General features: G+C 41.7%; 1 protein-coding gene across 1 annotated transcript in view; it reads right to left on the bottom strand.

Annotated features, from left to right (window-relative positions):
- TCTN1 (tectonic family member 1) overlaps window positions 1-22,691 on the bottom strand; it is a 51,283-nt gene that overhangs the window by 17,610 nt on the left and 10,982 nt on the right. Inside the window, exons 4-9 of the mRNA XM_018558304.1 lie at window positions 20,425-20,576; window positions 14,011-14,098; window positions 10,493-10,599; window positions 10,378-10,398; window positions 10,011-10,136; window positions 7,790-7,909 (exon numbers count right to left, since the gene is read on the bottom strand). Coding sequence (XP_018413806.1) covers window positions 7,790-7,909; window positions 10,011-10,136; window positions 10,378-10,398; window positions 10,493-10,599; window positions 14,011-14,098; window positions 20,425-20,576 — 614 coding nt within the window. The remainder of the gene's footprint in view (window positions 1-7,789; window positions 7,910-10,010; window positions 10,137-10,377; window positions 10,399-10,492; window positions 10,600-14,010; window positions 14,099-20,424; window positions 20,577-22,691) is intronic.

Genomic DNA, 22,691 nt, shown 5'->3' with positions numbered 1-22,691 from the left:
CATGCGGTTCTCATCTCATGCAAGACAACCAAAGACTTTGCATGACCTAGAGGCATTTTGCCAAAGCGAATGGGCAGCTATACCACCTGCAAGAATTTGGGGCCTCAGAGACAACTATTACAAAAGATTGCACTCTGTCATTGATGCTAAAGACAGTATTTGAACAGGGGGGTCATATCATTTTTTTTATTAGTTGCCATGTTTTGTATTATAATTGTGCCATTCTGTTATGACCTACAGTTGAATATGAATCCCATGAGAAATGTGTTTTGCCTGGTCACTCAAGTTTTAGATACAGTATATTACCAATTCTTCAAGGGTATGCAAACTTTTGAGCACAACTGTGTGTTTGTATATACATATGTATAGCATACATTAATTTCGACTAATTATAAACGCACATACAGATCCAACCACATTGGCCTATACACATACAGCACAGCAATGAAGTAATAAAATCAACTAGTATCACACTAATCGAGCACGTTATTAATCTCAGGTGCCCCACTCAATATGGCCACCGCTTGAGTGGGGCAACTCAGAATAATAACGTGCTGGATTAGTGTTATCCTAGTTCATTTTATTACTTCATTGCTGTGCTGTATGTGTATAGGCCAATGCCAGGGATCCCAACGTGAAATAAGCAATTTCAGGGAGGTGTCCCCCCCCACCCCCACCATCTGCGAAGGGGGGGTTAGGGGGGGCTGGGAGAGAGCACCCCCCTGAAATGATGGCAGATAGCACAGGAAGCAATAGCTTCTTTGCTATCTGCAGACTTTTTTTTTTTTTTTTTTTTTAGTATTCTGCCAGTTGCAGTTGTCAGAAGAAAAAAAAGGGATTAATCGTTAATTTCCGCAGCCCTAATTATATATATATATATACATACACACACACACACACACACACACACACACACACATACAGGTGAAACTCAAATAATTGAATAATTAGAATATCGTGCAAAAGTAATTGCAGTAAGTGCTGCAAAAGGGGCCAAGTACTGAGAACCAAGTACTGAGCACATATGCATGCTTGTACTTTTCAGAGGTCCGATATTGTTCTATGTACAATCCTTGTTTTATTGATTGCATGTAATAATCTACTTTTTTGAGGTTGTGGATTTGGGGTTCTTGGGGTTTTCATGAGCTGTAAGCCATAATCATCACAATGATGACAAATCACGGCTTAAACTATCATGCAATGCATGTAATGAGTCTATCTCCTATATTAGTTTCACCTTTTAAGTTGCATTAGTGAAATAAATGAACTTTGCACGATATTCTAATTATTCGAGTTTCACCTGTATATAAATAAATCACACATACATACACACATACACACACACACTCTATGTTCCCAAAAGTATTGGGACGCCTGCCTTTACACGCACATGAAATTTAATGGCATCCCAGTCTTAGTCCGTAGGGAAGGCGTCCACAAGGTTTAGGAGTGTGTCTATGGAAATGTTTGACCATTCTTCCAGAAGCGCATTTGTGGGGTCAGTTACTGATGTTGGACGAGAAGGCCTGGCTCCCAGTCTCCACTCTAATTCATCCCAAAGGTGTTCTATCGGGTTGAGGTGCAGGCCAGTCAAGTTGCGTTAAGAGTTCCCTTCACTGGAACTAAGGGGCCAAGCACAACCCCAACACCATAATTCCCCCCTCCACCAAACTTTACACTTGACACAATGCAGTCAGGTAAGTACCGTTCTCCTGGAAACCGCCAGACACGTCCATCAGATTGCCAGAGAAGCGTGATTGGTCACTCCAGAGAACACGTCTCCACTTCTCTAAAGTCCAGTGGCGGCATGCTTTACACCACTGCATCCGACGCTTTGCATTGCACTTGGTGATGTACGGCTTGGATGCAGCTGCTCGGCCATGGAAACCCATTCCGTGAAGCTCTCTACGCACTGTTGTTGCGCCAATCTGAAGGCCACACGAAGTTTGGAGGTCTGTAGCTATTAACCCTGCAGACAGTTGGCGACTTCTACACACTGTGCGCTTCAGCATGCGCTGACCCCGCTCTGTCATTTTACGTGGCCTATCCCTTCGTGGCTGAGTTGCTGTTGTTCCCAGTTGCTTCCACTTTGTTAGAATACCACTAACAGACCATGGAATATTTAGTAGCAAAGAAATTTCACAGAACACCTGAATCTAATTGATTTGGAGGGTGTCCCAATACTGTTGGTAATGTAGTGTATATACATACACGCGTAACTACCTTCCTGCATGCACACTGAGGCAGCACTGGGGCCCTGGCGAACCAGTGAGCAGCTTCCTGATCACACAGCCTGCCGCCATGGTGTTACCACCGAGAGGAGGAGGAGATGTGACTGCTTTCATCTTCTGTATGTGCCTGTACCATGTTTGTAGACCTCTGTAACTGATGGAATTATTCTGCATTTCTGTATAAAGTATTGCTAGGAGTTGTAGTCCTCTATAAGGCAATGCAGAATGGCTTCAGCTATAAAGTATTGCTGGGAGTTGTAGTTCCCCATAGCAGCGGTCCACTACCTTTTTGGCACTAGGGACTGGTTTTGCGGAATAAATTCCACAGACTGGGGAAAGGGAAAGGTTGTGGGGGGATGTGAGGGGAGGGAGTGGGGGATAGTTTTGGGATATTTTAAGCACATTTATTGTGCACTTCTTTATTTCTATTATTACGACATTGTAATATATAATCAAATTATACAACTCACCATAATGCAGAATCAGTTGGAGCCCTGAGCTTGTTATATATACATACACATATGAATATGGTCATTGGAGTAGGTGTCCCCACAGCTCTTGTTCTAGGGACCATTGAATACATTTGTTTTTGCCATCACTTATGTCCGGGCCTGCACCAAGGATAACCAGGGCATATAGAGTAGGTGTAGGACACAGCACCAAACACCTAACAAGGGTTCCAACCATTCCCTACTACAGTATATCCAAATCCCCCAAAAACATTTTGGCTATAGGTACACATTAATTACAAAGAACGTGGTGTGCACAGCACAAAAGGCCACTCTGGAAAGTTTATAATAATGCAGACTTTTTTACCTCTGTGAAACTGATCTGGAAGGATTGCTGAAAGGGGGTTCTGCTAATTGTTCCGAGGGTGAACGATGCCAGGACACTTCTTATCTCCCCCTGAGCTGTGTATATTATGGAGTAACTTCCCTATAGAGGAGAACACATGAACATTGTCTCAGAATTGTAAATGCACGTACAAAGCACTGATCAACATTAAATAAAATGAAAATTACACTTTTCAACACAACTTCACTGAAAAAGCATCAGAATGTACCATGTACTAGAGTTGTGGGCCTGATCATAACAGACTGATGTGCTTTGGGCTGTCATCAAAGATATATACAGAATATTTAAAAGGTCATGAAAGTTAAACATTTTAATGCAGTTTACTTCTCTATCTAAAAGGTGCAAAATGGCACCTTGAATTATCATTACATACACGAATTGCCAATTTTTTACAATGTGGTTTTGAGGTATCTGGATGCATGTGATTTTGGTACTATATAACAAGATACCTAAAATCTCCTTTGTAGCTACACTCAATGAGGTGACTGCCAAGGAAGAAATTATATCTCTTAGTAGAAAGAGATAAAACCACCCAAAGTTTCAACGCCAAATCAAACCCTTAAATATCCCTCTAACACTTGACCTCTAACACTATTCTTAACATTATCCTATAAGCTAACACTAAAACAAACAATAAACCCCTAATGTGCAAACCATAACCTAACCCCTAATTCAGGGGTGCCCATTAGGTTGACCGCGATCTACCAGTCGATCGCAAAGCAAACACTGGTAGATTGCGGTCGGCTCACTGACCTGTCCTGTCCTCCTGCGGTGCTCGTGACGCCGCAGACGGGAAGGGGCAGGACACCTCTCCCCGTGTGCAACGTCAGCCACACGAGCATCGCGGGAGGACAAGACGACGGCGCACGAGAGGAGACCTGGGAAGCTGCTGTAGTGGAGGTAAGAAAAGACAGGCAGGGGAGAGACAGCAGAGAAAGTGAGAGAAGAGACAGCAGAGAGAGAGAAGAAACAGCAGATAGAAACAAGGGAGAGAGCGCGAGGAGAGAGAGAGAGAAGAGACAGCCAAGAGAGAGAGGCCAGTGCTTGCAGCATTTTTGCAGATCCGGGTGCGGGCAATCGCCTTTTGCGGGTGGGGGGGTGTGGAATTGACTTCAAAGCACTGCCACGCCCGCTCCTGAATGCAGGTGTTTTTTCATTGAGCTAGTCATTTGAACAGTAGATCTCCAGACGAAAAATTGTGGGCGCCCCTGCTCTAAACCTTCGTTAACCCCCAGAAATATAATTAAAGACACCTTACTTACAAATGTAATACTTACCAGTCTGCATGTCTGCTGTCAGCTATATGTACATGTAATTGTGTTCTAAATCATGCGTCAAAACAATGAACAAATACACTGCTGTTCTACGTTACCCATTCTGACCTCTATCACATTTACTGTATTCTTAAAAAAACATGATGTAGCTGGTTTACATTTAGTAATAACTGATCTATTAACAGAAATTAGCACAACACACAAACAATGGGGAAAAACGGGACACTAGCCAAGAAACACTAATCTAAGCGCTATCTCTAGTTCTTTACCATGTGCAATTTCATCATATATGACAAATTGCTATATTTATGTTTTGCATTATAAGGGTATACAATTAGTGAGAAGCCATGCATGTTCAGTTCTTGAGAAAGTCTGTTTTGATTAAACTTGTTGAGTTGATTTACAACAAGCGATCACATTGGGCCTGTGAAGGTATTCAGGAGACTTGGTGGTAGAAGAGCCGCCAGACACTACCCACCGTAAACCTGTGCAAGTTATAGCACTAACCAATGTGAGTTTTAATAGTGTAACTTACAGATTTTCTTTTCTAAAGAGGCAGTTTGGTAGATGTGTTTTGTACTTTGTGAAGAAAGGGGATGTTGGAGGTATTGGACGAACGACTAGAACCCAGAGTTTAAAAGATTAGTGGTCAACTAATCCTTGGTGGAGTTTATAACACCATCAACACTCTAAGGCTAGGTTCACACCTGCACTACACCGCACGACACCCGGGGCGCGCGTCCCAGGGCCGCGCGATCGTGTTCAAGTGCACACAACGATTGCCGCGCAGCCCCATGGATTTCAATGTGCCTGCGTACCAGTCCAGTGTGATCTGAAAAAGACAGGACATGAACAACCTGGGACTAACTTTTTACAGGTATTCCAGTTACGCATGTAAAAAAACTTACCCCCAGAACCACATTGGTACAGATTCCTGTAATATTGTTATAGGTTGGAGTCTGGTCACTAAAATTTATTCTAACGAGAGTGCCAGTTATAGACCGCATTGTAACAGCTTGCACACTCACATTAATCTGCCGAGAAAATAACAAAAATTACTATAGAAATGATAATATCCAGGTACATAAAAAGAACTTACAGCCATGTTGTTATTTGATATAATATAGTGATCAAAGAAAAACTGATCTGCCTGGCTAACGACTATTAACTCCATCATGCTTTTCAGAGCTTCAATGTTTTAAACAAGTTTTTTTTTCCAACGGTATTTATTGACTAAGAGCACTACATTTAAGATATAAATGATGCTGCGCTTACCCCACTTTGTGAATTTGGAGCCTGTAAAGAAAGAAAAAAAAGTAGCAAACACTGCAAGGCACCCGAACTGACAGGTTTTATTTTAACATACATACAGAACATTTTCTTCACTTACAGGTAAAATCTGGATGGCTGTGTAAGTTCCAAGGGTCAGGGCAGGAATTGAACAATTCTCTAGCTGCACATCTCTAGTGCATATCAAATTCTGTCTTTCCAAAAAGCCTATTGACAGAAAAAAATTAACATCAGTAAAAAAAGGAAATTTTCCAGAAGTTAAATCTTAAAAATTCATTCAAGTACCTTAACCATTACAAAAATGTATCTTATTTGTGTATCATTCGGCTGTAGATCCTCAAATTATCTCTGAATTCATACTGACACTGTCCTTCCTTCTACTTTTGTTCCCCATGGTCTCTGTGTGTGTTGTAAAGTAGCCACCGCTCTAAGCTCGCTCCTGTGACGGCCTTCGGCAGTTTGGTGAATAACCCCCTTAGTTTACAAATTTGTATTTAGATTGTAGTCTATCACAGTGGCACGCTTGGAGCGGTGACTACTTTACAAGTAGTTTAGTGTCACTTTAAATGCCTTCATAAAGGAGAATTGTCTCTAAATTGTCCCTGTCCATAAACTGTTGCAAGCTTGCAGGGAACCTCCAGGTTGAAAGCTGAATAGCCCAAAAGCGATTAGATGACTTGAGTGTATGAAGCCGAGTTATCTTAGCGATACTTTAAGAAGTGCTCAGGGGGACTTCTAGATTCTGTAACAGTTTGGAGGGTTTTTTAAATGTCGCAAATGCTGGATGCAAATACTGTGCAGTTGAGAAATTACGCAAAAAACACGCACAGTGAGTCGCACACATGAATATCAATAATACGAAATCACCTGCACTCCATACAGTGTACAGACCTTGAGTAAGAGGTTGGTGCTTGAAGTGATACGCTTTGCATTGCACTTGGTGATGTACGGCTTGGATGCAGCTGCTCGGCCATGGAAACCCATTCCGTGAAGCTCTCTACGCACTGTTGTTGCGCCAATCTGAAGGCCACACGAAGTTTGGAGGTCTGTAGCTATTAACCCTGCAGACAGTTGGCGACTTCTACACACTGTGCGCTTCAGCATGCGCTGACCCCGCTCTGTCATTTTACGTGGCCTATCCCTTCGTGGCTGAGTTGCTGTTGTTCCCAGTTGCTTCCACTTTGTTAGAATACCACTAACAGACCATGGAATATTTAGTAGCAAAGAAATTTCACAGAACACCTGAATCTAATTGATTTGGAGGGTGTCCCAATACTGTTGGTAATGTAGTGTATATACATACACGCGTAACTACCTTCCTGCATGCACACTGAGGCAGCACTGGGGCCCTGGCGAACCAGTGAGCAGCTTCCTGATCACACAGCCTGCCGCCATGGTGTTACCACCGAGAGGAGGAGGAGATGTGACTGCTTTCATCTTCTGTATGTGCCTGTACCATGTTTGTAGACCTCTGTAACTGATGGAATTATTCTGCATTTCTGTATAAAGTATTGCTAGGAGTTGTAGTCCTCTATAAGGCAATGCAGAATGGCTTCAGCTATAAAGTATTGCTGGGAGTTGTAGTTCCCCATAGCAGCGGTCCACTACCTTTTTGGCACTAGGGACTGGTTTTGCGGAATAAATTCCACAGACTGGGGAAAGGGAAAGGTTGTGGGGGGATGTGAGGGGAGGGAGTGGGGGATAGTTTTGGGATATTTTAAGCACATTTATTGTGCACTTCTTTATTTCTATTATTACGACATTGTAATATATAATCAAATTATACAACTCACCATAATGCAGAATCAGTTGGAGCCCTGAGCTTGTTATATATACATACACATATGAATATGGTCATTGGAGTAGGTGTCCCCACAGCTCTTGTTCTAGGGACCATTGAATACATTTGTTTTTGCCATCACTTATGTCCGGGCCTGCACCAAGGATAACCAGGGCATATAGAGTAGGTGTAGGACACAGCACCAAACACCTAACAAGGGTTCCAACCATTCCCTACTACAGTATATCCAAATCCCCCAAAAACATTTTGGCTATAGGTACACATTAATTACAAAGAACGTGGTGTGCACAGCACAAAAGGCCACTCTGGAAAGTTTATAATAATGCAGACTTTTTTACCTCTGTGAAACTGATCTGGAAGGATTGCTGAAAGGGGGTTCTGCTAATTGTTCCGAGGGTGAACGATGCCAGGACACTTCTTATCTCCCCCTGAGCTGTGTATATTATGGAGTAACTTCCCTATAGAGGAGAACACATGAACATTGTCTCAGAATTGTAAATGCACGTACAAAGCACTGATCAACATTAAATAAAATGAAAATTACACTTTTCAACACAACTTCACTGAAAAAGCATCAGAATGTACCATGTACTAGAGTTGTGGGCCTGATCATAACAGACTGATGTGCTTTGGGCTGTCATCAAAGATATATACAGAATATTTAAAAGGTCATGAAAGTTAAACATTTTAATGCAGTTTACTTCTCTATCTAAAAGGTGCAAAATGGCACCTTGAATTATCATTACATACACGAATTGCCAATTTTTTACAATGTGGTTTTGAGGTATCTGGATGCATGTGATTTTGGTACTATATAACAAGATACCTAAAATCTCCTTTGTAGCTACACTCAATGAGGTGACTGCCAAGGAAGAAATTATATCTCTTAGTAGAAAGAGATAAAACCACCCAAAGTTTCAACGCCAAATCAAACCCTTAAATATCCCTCTAACACTTGACCTCTAACACTATTCTTAACATTATCCTATAAGCTAACACTAAAACAAACAATAAACCCCTAATGTGCAAACCATAACCTAACCCCTAATTCAGGGGTGCCCATTAGGTTGACCGCGATCTACCAGTCGATCGCAAAGCAAACACTGGTAGATTGCGGTCGGCTCACTGACCTGTCCTGTCCTCCTGCGGTGCTCGTGACGCCGCAGACGGGAAGGGGCAGGACACCTCTCCCCGTGTGCAACGTCAGCCACACGAGCATCGCGGGAGGACAAGACGACGGCGCACGAGAGGAGACCTGGGAAGCTGCTGTAGTGGAGGTAAGAAAAGACAGGCAGGGGAGAGACAGCAGAGAAAGTGAGAGAAGAGACAGCAGAGAGAGAGAAGAAACAGCAGATAGAAACAAGGGAGAGAGCGCGAGGAGAGAGAGAGAGAAGAGACAGCCAAGAGAGAGAGGCCAGTGCTTGCAGCATTTTTGCAGATCCGGGTGCGGGCAATCGCCTTTTGCGGGTGGGGGGGTGTGGAATTGACTTCAAAGCACTGCCACGCCCGCTCCTGAATGCAGGTGTTTTTTCATTGAGCTAGTCATTTGAACAGTAGATCTCCAGACGAAAAATTGTGGGCGCCCCTGCTCTAAACCTTCGTTAACCCCCAGAAATATAATTAAAGACACCTTACTTACAAATGTAATACTTACCAGTCTGCATGTCTGCTGTCAGCTATATGTACATGTAATTGTGTTCTAAATCATGCGTCAAAACAATGAACAAATACACTGCTGTTCTACGTTACCCATTCTGACCTCTATCACATTTACTGTATTCTTAAAAAAACATGATGTAGCTGGTTTACATTTAGTAATAACTGATCTATTAACAGAAATTAGCACAACACACAAACAATGGGGAAAAACGGGACACTAGCCAAGAAACACTAATCTAAGCGCTATCTCTAGTTCTTTACCATGTGCAATTTCATCATATATGACAAATTGCTATATTTATGTTTTGCATTATAAGGGTATACAATTAGTGAGAAGCCATGCATGTTCAGTTCTTGAGAAAGTCTGTTTTGATTAAACTTGTTGAGTTGATTTACAACAAGCGATCACATTGGGCCTGTGAAGGTATTCAGGAGACTTGGTGGTAGAAGAGCCGCCAGACACTACCCACCGTAAACCTGTGCAAGTTATAGCACTAACCAATGTGAGTTTTAATAGTGTAACTTACAGATTTTCTTTTCTAAAGAGGCAGTTTGGTAGATGTGTTTTGTACTTTGTGAAGAAAGGGGATGTTGGAGGTATTGGACGAACGACTAGAACCCAGAGTTTAAAAGATTAGTGGTCAACTAATCCTTGGTGGAGTTTATAACACCATCAACACTCTAAGGCTAGGTTCACACCTGCACTACACCGCACGACACCCGGGGCGCGCGTCCCAGGGCCGCGCGATCGTGTTCAAGTGCACACAACGATTGCCGCGCAGCCCCATGGATTTCAATGTGCCTGCGTACCAGTCCAGTGTGATCTGAAAAAGACAGGACATGAACAACCTGGGACTAACTTTTTACAGGTATTCCAGTTACGCATGTAAAAAAACTTACCCCCAGAACCACATTGGTACAGATTCCTGTAATATTGTTATAGGTTGGAGTCTGGTCACTAAAATTTATTCTAACGAGAGTGCCAGTTATAGACCGCATTGTAACAGCTTGCACACTCACATTAATCTGCCGAGAAAATAACAAAAATTACTATAGAAATGATAATATCCAGGTACATAAAAAGAACTTACAGCCATGTTGTTATTTGATATAATATAGTGATCAAAGAAAAACTGATCTGCCTGGCTAACGACTATTAACTCCATCATGCTTTTCAGAGCTTCAATGTTTTAAACAAGTTTTTTTTTCCAACGGTATTTATTGACTAAGAGCACTACATTTAAGATATAAATGATGCTGCGCTTACCCCACTTTGTGAATTTGGAGCCTGTAAAGAAAGAAAAAAAAGTAGCAAACACTGCAAGGCACCCGAACTGACAGGTTTTATTTTAACATACATACAGAACATTTTCTTCACTTACAGGTAAAATCTGGATGGCTGTGTAAGTTCCAAGGGTCAGGGCAGGAATTGAACAATTCTCTAGCTGCACATCTCTAGTGCATATCAAATTCTGTCTTTCCAAAAAGCCTATTGACAGAAAAAAATTAACATCAGTAAAAAAAGGAAATTTTCCAGAAGTTAAATCTTAAAAATTCATTCAAGTACCTTAACCATTACAAAAATGTATCTTATTTGTGTATCATTCGGCTGTAGATCCTCAAATTATCTCTGAATTCATACTGACACTGTCCTTCCTTCTACTTTTGTTCCCCATGGTCTCTGTGTGTGTTGTAAAGTAGCCACCGCTCTAAGCTCGCTCCTGTGACGGCCTTCGGCAGTTTGGTGAATAACCCCCTTAGTTTACAAATTTGTATTTAGATTGTAGTCTATCACAGTGGCACGCTTGGAGCGGTGACTACTTTACAAGTAGTTTAGTGTCACTTTAAATGCCTTCATAAAGGAGAATTGTCTCTAAATTGTCCCTGTCCATAAACTGTTGCAAGCTTGCAGGGAACCTCCAGGTTGAAAGCTGAATAGCCCAAAAGCGATTAGATGACTTGAGTGTATGAAGCCGAGTTATCTTAGCGATACTTTAAGAAGTGCTCAGGGGGACTTCTAGATTCTGTAACAGTTTGGAGGGTTTTTTAAATGTCGCAAATGCTGGATGCAAATACTGTGCAGTTGAGAAATTACGCAAAAAACACGCACAGTGAGTCGCACACATGAATATCAATAATACGAAATCACCTGCACTCCATACAGTGTACAGACCTTGAGTAAGAGGTTGGTGCTTGAAGTGACAACACGGATGGCGCCGTGTCAGATACAGTCCATAATAGAAGTCACCAGCACTCGATGATATGTGCAAGAAGTAAAGCACTTTTTATTCAATCGTCACATGCGTCAAACAGCCAACGTTTCGGGGCCACGCATAGTGACGGCTATGTCACCCAGAAAAAGGGACCCTGCGTGGCCCAGAAACGTTGGCTGTTTGACGCATGTAACGATTGAATAAAAAGTGCTTCACTTCTTGCACATATCGAGTGCTGGTGACTTCTATTATGCATACATGAATATGTCGCAAGAACACTGTGAAAAAGACACAAAACAGAATTAAAACTTTGCGGTTAGTTAGCATGACATTTTGGATTTTGTGACAAAAAAAGTGTTGCAAACAAGTTCATAAATTCCCCCCAGTGTATTGGACATGATGACTCCAGGATCCTTAGACCACTGCAGCGGAGGGGGGAGAGACGCTGGAAGAATTTGTCTAACAGCAAGCCGGCTCTGAGGATCACGTGATTATAACTGTATTTTTTCTCCCTAGACCAAAACGAGCAGCTAACCCTTGTAGCACAAGGGTAGCCCCACTGCAAAGGGTTAATAATATTTTTGTCCAGGAGTTCTGCTTTGATAGTTAAGATACTTGAATGCATTTTTAAGATTTAACTCCTGAATTTAGTGTGACTTTAATCCTGAACAGGACAATCCAGAACTACTGCCTGGCAACAAGCCGTTATTGAAAAGAATTGATACTTCCACTTTATCCTGTGTGCTTCCTGTAAAGGCTCAGCTCATACAGAAGTCATAGGGGGTGATTTACTAACCTAAACACACGCACGCACCAGGTGCGTGTGATTTTTACACAGCAAAGCGTATTTATCAACCAAAAAGTCTCTATAAGCATATTTCCACTAATGCCATATATGGAAAAATCATGCACATGATGAATATATAATGCTGCTTCACAGTTTAGACAAAAATGGTTAGCTCATGCATTTACATTCCTGCATTCATCAACGCAAGCAACACAATGTAGAGCTAATTTACACAACATCACCTTGCAATTCAGGGCAGGGCTTTGCACAACACACCTGCTGGGTGTGTACACTCTACAAAAGGTGTTTAGATTCCACCCATAGATCATGCTGGGAGGGAACACACTACAGAGGTGTATACATGTTCGTGGTGTGTTTATAAGGTTTGTAAATCAACCCCATAGAGTCCAGATCTGAGTGATTAGTTCTCACCACTGCCTACCATCAGTACCATCAGCAGAACTTCCAAGTGATTTACCACCACACAAGAGGGGAAATGCTCACACTTTTACTGAGGACACTACTCCATGCCAGCTTCATTGCCCATTTAACTTTCAAACAGCCCATTCAGAATTAATTTACCTGTAACACATAAAAATGTAAGGTACTGGTGTATTTATTTGCAACGCAGTGCCCCTGAATGCACATCGTGCCACCCAGGTGCATTGGGGGGGTGCTATTCAAACTAATGCATGCACAGTGCTCTACTGAACATTAGCGCAATGCAAGCAGAATGAAGGAGGCCTTAATCTTAATTCACTATAATTTGGTAAGGTACTACGTTGGAGAGTTTAATTTTTTTTTTAGTTTAGTGTTTTGTGGTTTTAATAGAGCCCCCAGTCTGCAAATGGAGCAGTCAGACAAAGAAAATGTTTGAGAACTATTGTGGATTTGTTGATGGTGGTTTTACTGAACTCAGGTTATGTGGGTGACTAACTACCCTTAAAGTGGCACTGTCACAAATGGGTTAAGACAGCAAGCCGCAATACCTGCAGAAAAAAAAAAAAAGAGGCAATATACTTACCTTTTAGATGGCCCATGTCTTGAAACGCTGCCACAATGCTTCCCCACAGCTGCTGCAAGTATTTAATTGGCTGAATGAGTCAAATACCCCTTTACCCTGTCCTACACAGTGATTCTGCTAGGTCATATGTCCTGCAGTAATGTACCAGCCTGCGTGAGGAACCACTGTGTGCAGTAGGGGAAGCCGGAATTCAAACACCCAGAAGTATTTAATTTGTGTGGCACCAGGGGAGCAGCATTGAGGTGTTTTAAGAACCAGGCCATCAGAAAGTTAGTATAGAGCCTCTTCCTTGCTGCAGGTATCACTTTTTGTTGTTTTAAACCTGTATAGACAGGGTCACTTTAATTGGGTAGTAAGTACTACATGCTACAAATATCTTTCTTATAGCTACTAACTATCCCAGGTTAAACTAGCAACAACTGGTATTAATAAATGAAAATAATATGTTTAAAAACAAATTTAATGAACAGTTATAAAAAATAAATAAAAATGAAAGCATCGTTGCTGACCACGCCTGAAAATGTTGCCAAGTCTCTGGGCCTTTTTCTCACTATATCCCCCTGAGACCCTGACCTTTTTTTGCTTTTTAGCCTTTGTGATCTGTAGAATGGTCAGAGGCCCAGGAGCTGTTCATTTCAGCTCCCGTGATTAGTGCGGGGCCCAACTGTCCTAGCAAAAGGTAAAAGTGATGAAAATGGTTGACAATGGCACGCCATACCAGCAGATTTTCAAGACAGGGTCCAGCAGTCATATATAAAATTGCACACCAGACATTTACAGCACATCCACCCTATACTAAATAGGATCTTAAGATTAATTTCAAATTAACAAACTAAATGATTGTCTTGTTTACCATGTAAGATGAAATAAGCTTACCTATAGGGCTACTGTCAGTGCATGTATTTGTGCCCAGAGGAGCTGGAAGCTTTAGGTAAGAGTCTTTAGTTAGAATAGGTACACCATACTACAAAAAAAAACAACAAACACAAACGTTACAATTCGCCTAGCACAAATGAAACATAAGATCATTTATTAAGATTCCCTGTTGGCACAGAATACAGCTTTCTACCTGGTGCTGTGAATGCTCTGCATTGCCTTAGCCCTGGTGAACACCTAGACGTTTTTGAGCAGTTGGAAAAGCGCTTTTATCTGCCCAACACAAGAAATCCCATGATTTTCAATGGCCCTGGTTCACACCTGAGCAGAAAACAGCCCTAGAAGGAAAACGCCAGACGCCTGAAAAGATACAGAACCTTCTTTGGCCAGTTAAAAGCGCTTTTCCTCCCCATAGACTTCATTGGAAATGCCCAAAAATGCACAACAAAAGCATGTTGCACATTTTCATGAGTGTTTTTGCGTGTTTATACTGTACGTGCGTTCTGCCATTGCCCACAATGGTTTATGAGCTGCCAATCAAAATGCGCGTCTTCTTGTAAGCACGTTAAAACGCACATACAAATGTGCACAACGCGCAACTAACTGCGTGCTGCTAACGCATGTATAAACACGCAAAAATGGTGCCTCCTAGGTGTGAACCAGGGCTAATGGACGGTTTCCTTCATATCAAACTATGGGGCAAAGAGTTAAGGTGACCATACTTTGTACGATTTTCGTTTGAAATTTTTCGCTTCTGGCACGAGCCCTCGTTCGATTATACCTAGACTTTCCCATCAAGCATAGTCAAATGTCGATTTCGGAAAACATTCATAAGCCATACTAACCAAAACATTTTTCAAGATGACGGAAATAATTTCCTTTTGTGCATTTGACGAACAAAAACCAGACCGATTCATTGATGTTTGTTCAGTCAGAAAAAAAAAATGTACAACCTGACCGAACTAAAAATTTCAATCACAGTATAAAAAAATGAAAACGAGGAGATGTACCATCAGCTGTTCGATTTTCGTTTGAAAGACCATTCGTGTACGATTTCCAAATGAAAATCTCACAGTGTATGGGCACCTTAAGTCTCCTACTGGACTAATGGCTTTTCTACTGCAAGCTGCAAGAATGTCTTTTTGAGCAGGTCAGATATGTGCCACTATACTACATGGATCAGGTCAGAAATTAAATATATGTGTAAAAAGCTAAAATTTGAGGTTTCATAATTATCAGAGATTTGTAATTCTGTTTAATCATTACTGTGATCCATGTATCCTTGCCAGACAGCACAGACAGACAGCACCTGGCCTACAGTAATAGTAGGCTCCTTAGGGTAACGGGTGGACACAAACTAGCATCCTTCCGTCACCCTAAGCTCAGTATACCGCGAGCTACAGCTCGCAATATACTGAGACGCAGCAGTATACCACGAGCTGCAGCTCGCGGTATACTGAGACGCCGCAGCTGAAGCGGATCCTGACAATTATGTCTGGATCTGCCCAGCTGCGTGACAGCTGGCTCTGCCTATCTAGTGGCAGAGCCAGCTGTACCCGCCCCCTCCCCCATCCGTTCTGTCAGTCAGCGCTGGAGGATCGGGGAGGGGGGGAATCCAGCCCCTCCCCTGTCACGGCAGAGAGCCGTGACAGGATCGAGAAGTGAGCGAACACCGGTATGTGTTCGCTCACCTCCCGATCTACTGAGCCGACCTGTGACAGTCTCATTGTCACAGGTCGGCTAGAACTATGAGGATGAGTGAAAAGCACACGCCTCATAGTTCGCCTTTAAAGTGAATAATTTGGCACAAAGCTCACTATATGGACCATTTATGTATTTATACATAGTGATCATGTCCCCCCTTAGTCGCCTCTTCTCCAGTGAGAACAAATTCAGGTCAGCTAATCTTTCCTCATAGCTGAGCTCCCCCATGCCTCTTATCAGTTTAGTCGTCCTTCGCTGTACTTTCTCCAGTTCCACAAAATCCTTTTTATGAACTGGTGCCCAAAACTGAACTGCATATTCCGGATGAGATCTTACTAATGCTTTGTACAGGGGCAGGATTATGTCTCTGTCTCTGGAGTCTAGACCCCGTATAATAAAAAAAAAGTATTTTGCTTGCTTAAGAAACTGCGGCTTGACATTGCATGCTATTATTGAGCCTATGATCTAAAAGAATCATTTCTGCTATAACCTGTTAGAGCAATGGTCCTTTCTGTGGCCATCCTCAAATGTTTATTCTGTATGATCTCTATTCTGTCTGCCGTTACCCAAGGTACATTCACATAGTAGTTCCTGTCTGAAAGAATGTTGCTCTGTGGATTATCAGAGATTTCAATATAATTATGATTGGTTTAACAGTGATGCCTGTTGTGGGAATCACAGTTCTGTTTTACTCAGATATGAGGGTATTTATCCAGCTCTTTATAAGCTATTCACAAACATTCTTACAATAAAATGGCTCATCGGAATAACAGTGCCGATTCAATGCACTTGTGTTTACATGTACTCAAAAAGAGGAACACTTTGGTCTAATGTGTTTGATTCACAACACATTGTTATAAATAGAACGGCACCCTTATTGTGTATATAATATGTGGTGGTACAAAGTTTATATTTGAATCCTTGTACATATTACACTACTTAACTCATAAGAATGAAAACATTATTATATCAAGCACATGGGGTTATCAGATTGTTTAAAAAGAGAACCAGTCATGACTGGGCAACTGTAACAAACTGAACAGCCACTCAAACTTTTACGGCTGAGGGACAATGATTTGCCCCATTGTCTGTCTTCTCTCAGTCTGAGGGCAACATGTTGGCTAGGTTCACATCTCGCAAACGCCTCACCGCACGGCAATCGTGCACGATTCTGCGCGGTCAGGAGTCGCTAAGGCGTGAACCGTCCCAATCAAGCCGGGCGGATCGCGCAGTCTCCTGCCCGTGCTGTTGCCCTATGGTTCAGTGGTTAGGGGGAGGTGGGATAGGCTTCCCTGAAGAGATGAGTCTTAAAAGGGAAAGCCTAAAAGGCAGTCAGTGTGGGAGATAGATGGACAGGTTGTAAGGAAACAACTGTTGGGAGCAATTATTCGCAAATGTAAGGAATACAAAATAACCATCAATCGCCCTCAGTCTAGGACTCCATGCAAGATTTTGCCTCATGGGGTAAGGATTATGAGAAAAGTGAGGGATCAGCCCAGAACTACATGGGAGGAGCTTGTGAATTATCTCAAGGCAGTTGGGACCACAGTCACCAAACAAACCATTGGTAACACAATACGCCGCCATAGATTGAGATCCTGCAGCACCCGTAAGGTCCCTCTCCTCAAGAAGACACATGTAGAGGCACGTCTGAAGTTTTCCAATGAACATCTAAATGATTCAGAGAAGGATTGGGAGAAAGTGCTGCAGTCAGATGAGACCAAAATTGAGCTCCTTGGCATTAACTCGACTGACCACGTTTGGAGGAAGAAAAATGCTGACTATGACCCTAAGAAAACAAACCCTACAGCCAAGCATGGAGGTGGAAACATTATGCTTTGGGGCTGTTTCTCTGCTAAAGGTACAGGCCCACTTTGCCGCATTGAGGGGCCAATGGACGTGGCCATGTATTGTAAAATCTTGGATGAGAACCTCCTTCCCTCAGCCAGAACACTGAAGATGGGTCGTGGATGGGTCTTTCAGCATGACAATTACCCAAAACATACCGCCAAGACAACAAAGCAGTGGCTCAAGAAGAAGCACATTAAGGTCATGGAGTAACCTAGCCAGTCTCCAGACCTTAATCCCATAGAAAATGTATGGAGGGAGCTGAAACTTTGAGTTGACAAGCGACAGCCAAGAAACCTTAAGGATTTAGAGAAGATCTGTAAAGAAGAGTGGACCAAAATTCCCTCCTGAGATGTGTGCAAACCTGGTAACCAACTACAAGAAACGTCTTACCTCTGTGCTTGCCAACAAGGGTTTCTCCCCCAAGTACTAAGTCATGTTTTGCTTGGAGATCAAATACTTATTTTACTCAGTGAACTGCAACTCAATTTCTAACATTTGTATCATGTGTTTTTTTCTGGATTTTTGGTTCATATTCTGTCTCTATCATTTAAAATACCCCTATGATAAAAATTATAGACGTTTCATTTCTTTGTAAGTGGGCAAACTTAAAAAATCTGCAGGGGATCAAATCATTATTTTCCTCACTATAGGCAAAAATAAAAGCACTCTGGGCTGCTGCAGAATAAGGAAAAGTATATTATAGCCCATATTAAATGGAATAGTACAAGGGTTGACAATTTCTTACTGCAATTAGGCCATGGGTAACATTTACATGGCTTTATTTACACACAGTGCGATTGTATATAAAAATACTGTGCAAAGGCACTCATAAAAAAAAAAAAAAGCTGTAAAGTGAGGATACTTTAACAAATAATGATAATGCTGCAAAGCAAGGATGCTTTAACAACAACAACAACAACAAAAAAGTTTATATTCATCAGTTAACCTACAAATTGCATAAACAGAAATCAAATCAATATGTGAGGTATTCATCCTATGTGTTTCAAGGAGCATCAACTCTTCCAGGTACACATGCACACAGTTGGATTTTGGAGGCATATGGTCCAATGCATAATTAAAAAACTATACCAGACAGGTGATAATGATCAACAAGATAACATGTAGGTTTAATGGCAATATGGAACTTAACATACTATCTTAAATCAAACAGAATCAGCTGTGTAAAATGAAACTGGATGAGGAAAAACAACGCTTTACTAACAAGCTGAGATTGTAAAGCTGGCCATACACCTTACAATTATCTGCAGATTTTTTGTGGTCAGATGGAAAAAAAGTGCAACAGATTGGCCCAGGTGGAGATTACTCCATCCACACAGGTAAGTGTAGATGGAGGAATCTGTTGCACCTTTTCCATTTGACCACAAAAAATCTGCAGATAATTGTAAGGTGTATGGCCAGCTTTAGACGGTTCAATGTAAAAAATAGGAATAAAATAATGACGCAATGGCAAGACTTAGCACAGCAAAAAGACACAGGGAGATCTTACTGCATCACAAAGGTCTCCCACAGGCAGAACGTTTATGGACTGGCGTTTCCAGGCGTGCTTTCCAAGCTCTGCTACACAAGCAAAGAAACAGGCAATGTTGAGGACTGAAAAAGCAGTGGTTCACCAAGAACACTTAGTGCAGTAGATGAAAAGGCCCCTCTTGCTGACTTCCCTTGGCAAATAGAAGATGTTCAGTAGCACCATCAGCTGAAACTTGACAGAAACCAGTGGGACCCCAGTACACCTAGTCTGGTCTGGTCAAATGTGGTCTTCATGGAAGACTCTTTAGCCACACTTCCAGCATGGAAACAAGGCCAAGCAAAACTCTTGTGCATAAAAACGCAAGACCTGGTAAGCAGAAAATGGCAGCAGGTGCTCTGGACGGATAATTCCACATTTAAAGTTTTGGGCTGTATCAGAAGGCAGTTTGTTCGCTGAAGGCCTTCAGACTTGTATGAGTGAGTGCAGACAACATTGAGGCATGGTGGAGGTCTCTTAAAGATTTGGTGCTGTATTTCTCCACATGGGTTGGGTTTAGAAATAATGGTCTCATTAATAAGGAAAAGTATAGGCAGATACTTATTCATCATTCAGTACCATTAGGGGGAGGTCCGACCGGTCCCAAAAATTATTCCCAAAGTCATAGTGAACTATCTTCAGTGAAAAGAAGAACAAGGAATCCTGGAAGAGATGGTGTGGGCTCCCATAGAACCCAACTCTCAAAACCATGGAGTCTCTCTGGGGTTACATGAACAGACCAAAGCAACCAAGACAGCCTAAATCAGGGATTTCCAAACTGCGGCCCTCCAGCTGTGGTGGAACTACGAATCCCATGAGGCTTTGCAAGATTCTCACAGCCACAGACATGACTGCCGGAGAGAGATGCTTCATGGGATTTGGAGTTTCACCACAGCTGGAGGGCCGGAGTTTGGACATCCCTGGACCTAAATCCACCAAAGAACTGTAGCTAGTCCTAGATGTTTGAAACAACCTACCTGCAGCGCTTCTTAAAGCTTAACTTCGGGGAAACTGGAAGAAAAAAAAAAACTACCCTTGTGTAGTGGGGTTTTCCCCACAGAGAGAAGAGGTAATCTCAGGCTGCCAGGATAGTGAAGGATAGGTGAAGTAAAAATCCCTTTTCTTGGTACCTGATACAAAACAGAGCATTTAACTCTTGCAGTCTGGGGAATAGGGTAGAGTTTTAAGTTCCCCAGATTTAACCTTTGGCAAATTGATGCCGTTTAAAAGGAAAAGGGTGGACACTCTAAATATTGATCTGATTTAGGTTTGCATTCTCACTTTGCAGTCCCTGAAACAGCCACAGTCTATCAGGCTGAGACAAAAAAACTTACCTCATATCGGGATCGGTTTCGGGCTTCAGTAGAAACGACAGTATTAAGTACAGTATTAGTGTTAAACTGGTTTCCACCAAACTCTCTGAGTAAACTGTCAAAGCTTGCCTCTGTTGGTTCATCTGGAGTTATATACGACAATGCTGGCTGGTCTATATGAAGGAAAAACAGACATTCATACTAATCAAATATAACAAATAAACATAGTTAACATATACGCTTAATTGTCAATTTCTGTTGTATGTGACAGCAATTGCCGGCTGTAAAATTGATACCAAGATCATGGCTGCTGCAGCATCTTGGTGCCGATTTCTTACATCTGGTGATGGCTGTTACACACAAGGGTTCGCTTGTATGCTAGCCCTGTATGACCTAAGTAATAGCATAACAGTTAGGTGTATAAAAAAAAAAAGAAGAAGTTTTTTTTAAAAATGACAAAAATCACCACATTTTTGTATACTACTGAAAAGTCAACAAAATATAGAGATGTATTTCAAAAAGTTCTAATGCAATATTTACTTTGCGAGACCATGGGAATCGCATCCAGGCTTAGAATGAAATCGTAGGTAAATATTATTTATTGTGTTATGAAAATGTAGGTGTGGAAGACAGTCTTGTTTATGTAAAAACAAAAATATAAAAAGGTTCCACATCACCGGTGTCATCAATGCAAACATGATTTATTTACAAAGATTAAGATTTTAAAGCCATGGAATTATCTTTACTTTCTACTTGGTCATGGTACTTTACAAAATAAATAAGACACTACAAAAAAAGATTACAGAAAAGGAGAAGTTGTGTTTTTCCTGAGGGAATCTAATCTAGAACATGCAAGGTTAAAGCAGAACTCCAGGCATAGGCTTTTTTGTTTTAGGTACGTAAACTAGCTAGCTCTCTTCAGGTGTATCCCATGGCCAGATTGCTGCCATGTCCTTTATGATTGTGATATATATATTAAGTACAGCTCTCGATGTACTTCCAGCCACTGAGGATATGAGAACTGCGGCTCTCATACATGGAAGGACTAGTGTCATTTATATGCCCCTCTCTCCTCTGGGTCTTTCACACAATACCATACATGCCATGACCAAGGGGAGAGGGGCATGTATGAACAACACTAGCCCTTCCATGCATGGGGGCGGCAGCTTCCATATCCAAAGTGGCGGCAATACAGCTGGAGCTATGCTATGCAATGTAAGTAAAAATAGTGATAGTAAAAGGAGAGAGTGGAGATACTGCCATGGGATGAGAGGTAACTATGGCTTTCTCACCCGGAAAAAAAAAAGGCCCTATTCCTGGGGTTTTACTTTAAGAAAAGTTCAGGCCTAATACGGGATTGTGAATAACATCAACAACAATTCCCTATCGATGATGGTAATTTTCAGTTTACTCCACGGAATACCACTTACAGAAGAGACATGCTGGAGACAAGAGCAAAATTACAGTTCTCAAGTGAAAAAGGAGAAGTGTACCACACCCATGAATAAGGAACATTCAAAGCAACCTTAATGGTGACCATTATTAAAACAATGACAATAATTACATCTCATAAAGTGACATTAAAGGATAATTATTTAATGTAATTTTCAGCAGTACTGCCAGCGCTGACTGATCTCTCTTAACTGGCACTTCCTGTCCCACGGAGTCTGTGCGGCAGCACACTGCTGTATTTACGTACCTTGTGTCTCTCTTCGTCTCTCGGCTGAAGATCTGAATTGCACATACGCCCGCCCCAAGATCCTTTGCAGCCGCCCGAGAATGTTCAAATCTTGAACGGGAGCGCGCGGCGGAGACACAGGTAAGTTTTAGCCATTTTGAAAAGTTGTAAAAAAAATGTTTTTGCATATATCTACTGCTTGCTAGCAATAGATATATGCAAAAAACACGTGAGAGTTTAATAACCCTTTAAAGGCAGGCTGCATAGTAAAATGCGCATATTAAAAGACAGGTACTCCCCAGGTTTGTTCATAAAAAAAGTAAAATTAAGGAGAAAACCAAAAATTGCCAAAGGCTTGAGTCATTAAACACATTTTTTAGTGACATGAGGAAAGGATGAGATCAGAGTCCTTCACATTTTAAAATATGGTAGTACCTCAAGGTATTGCAATTCTGGTGATATGTAGCACATATTTTACATGTCAGCAATCTATTTCCTATAAGACCCTATATACAGGAATGGAATTCGCTCTCAAAGTGTATCTAAACCCAAAAACAAAGATGTCACATATTGCAGCTCACCAAACCTACGATGTGATGGCTGTATTCGT

Source organism: Nanorana parkeri, unplaced genomic scaffold (assembly GCF_000935625.1).
Source record: "Nanorana parkeri isolate BGI_ZX_2015 unplaced genomic scaffold, ASM93562v1 scaffold331, whole genome shotgun sequence".
In the NCBI taxonomy this organism is placed as follows: Eukaryota; Metazoa; Chordata; class Amphibia; order Anura; family Dicroglossidae; genus Nanorana; species Nanorana parkeri.
Note: the sequence above shows the minus strand (reverse complement) of the source record. Positions and strands in the feature narration are given on the sequence as shown.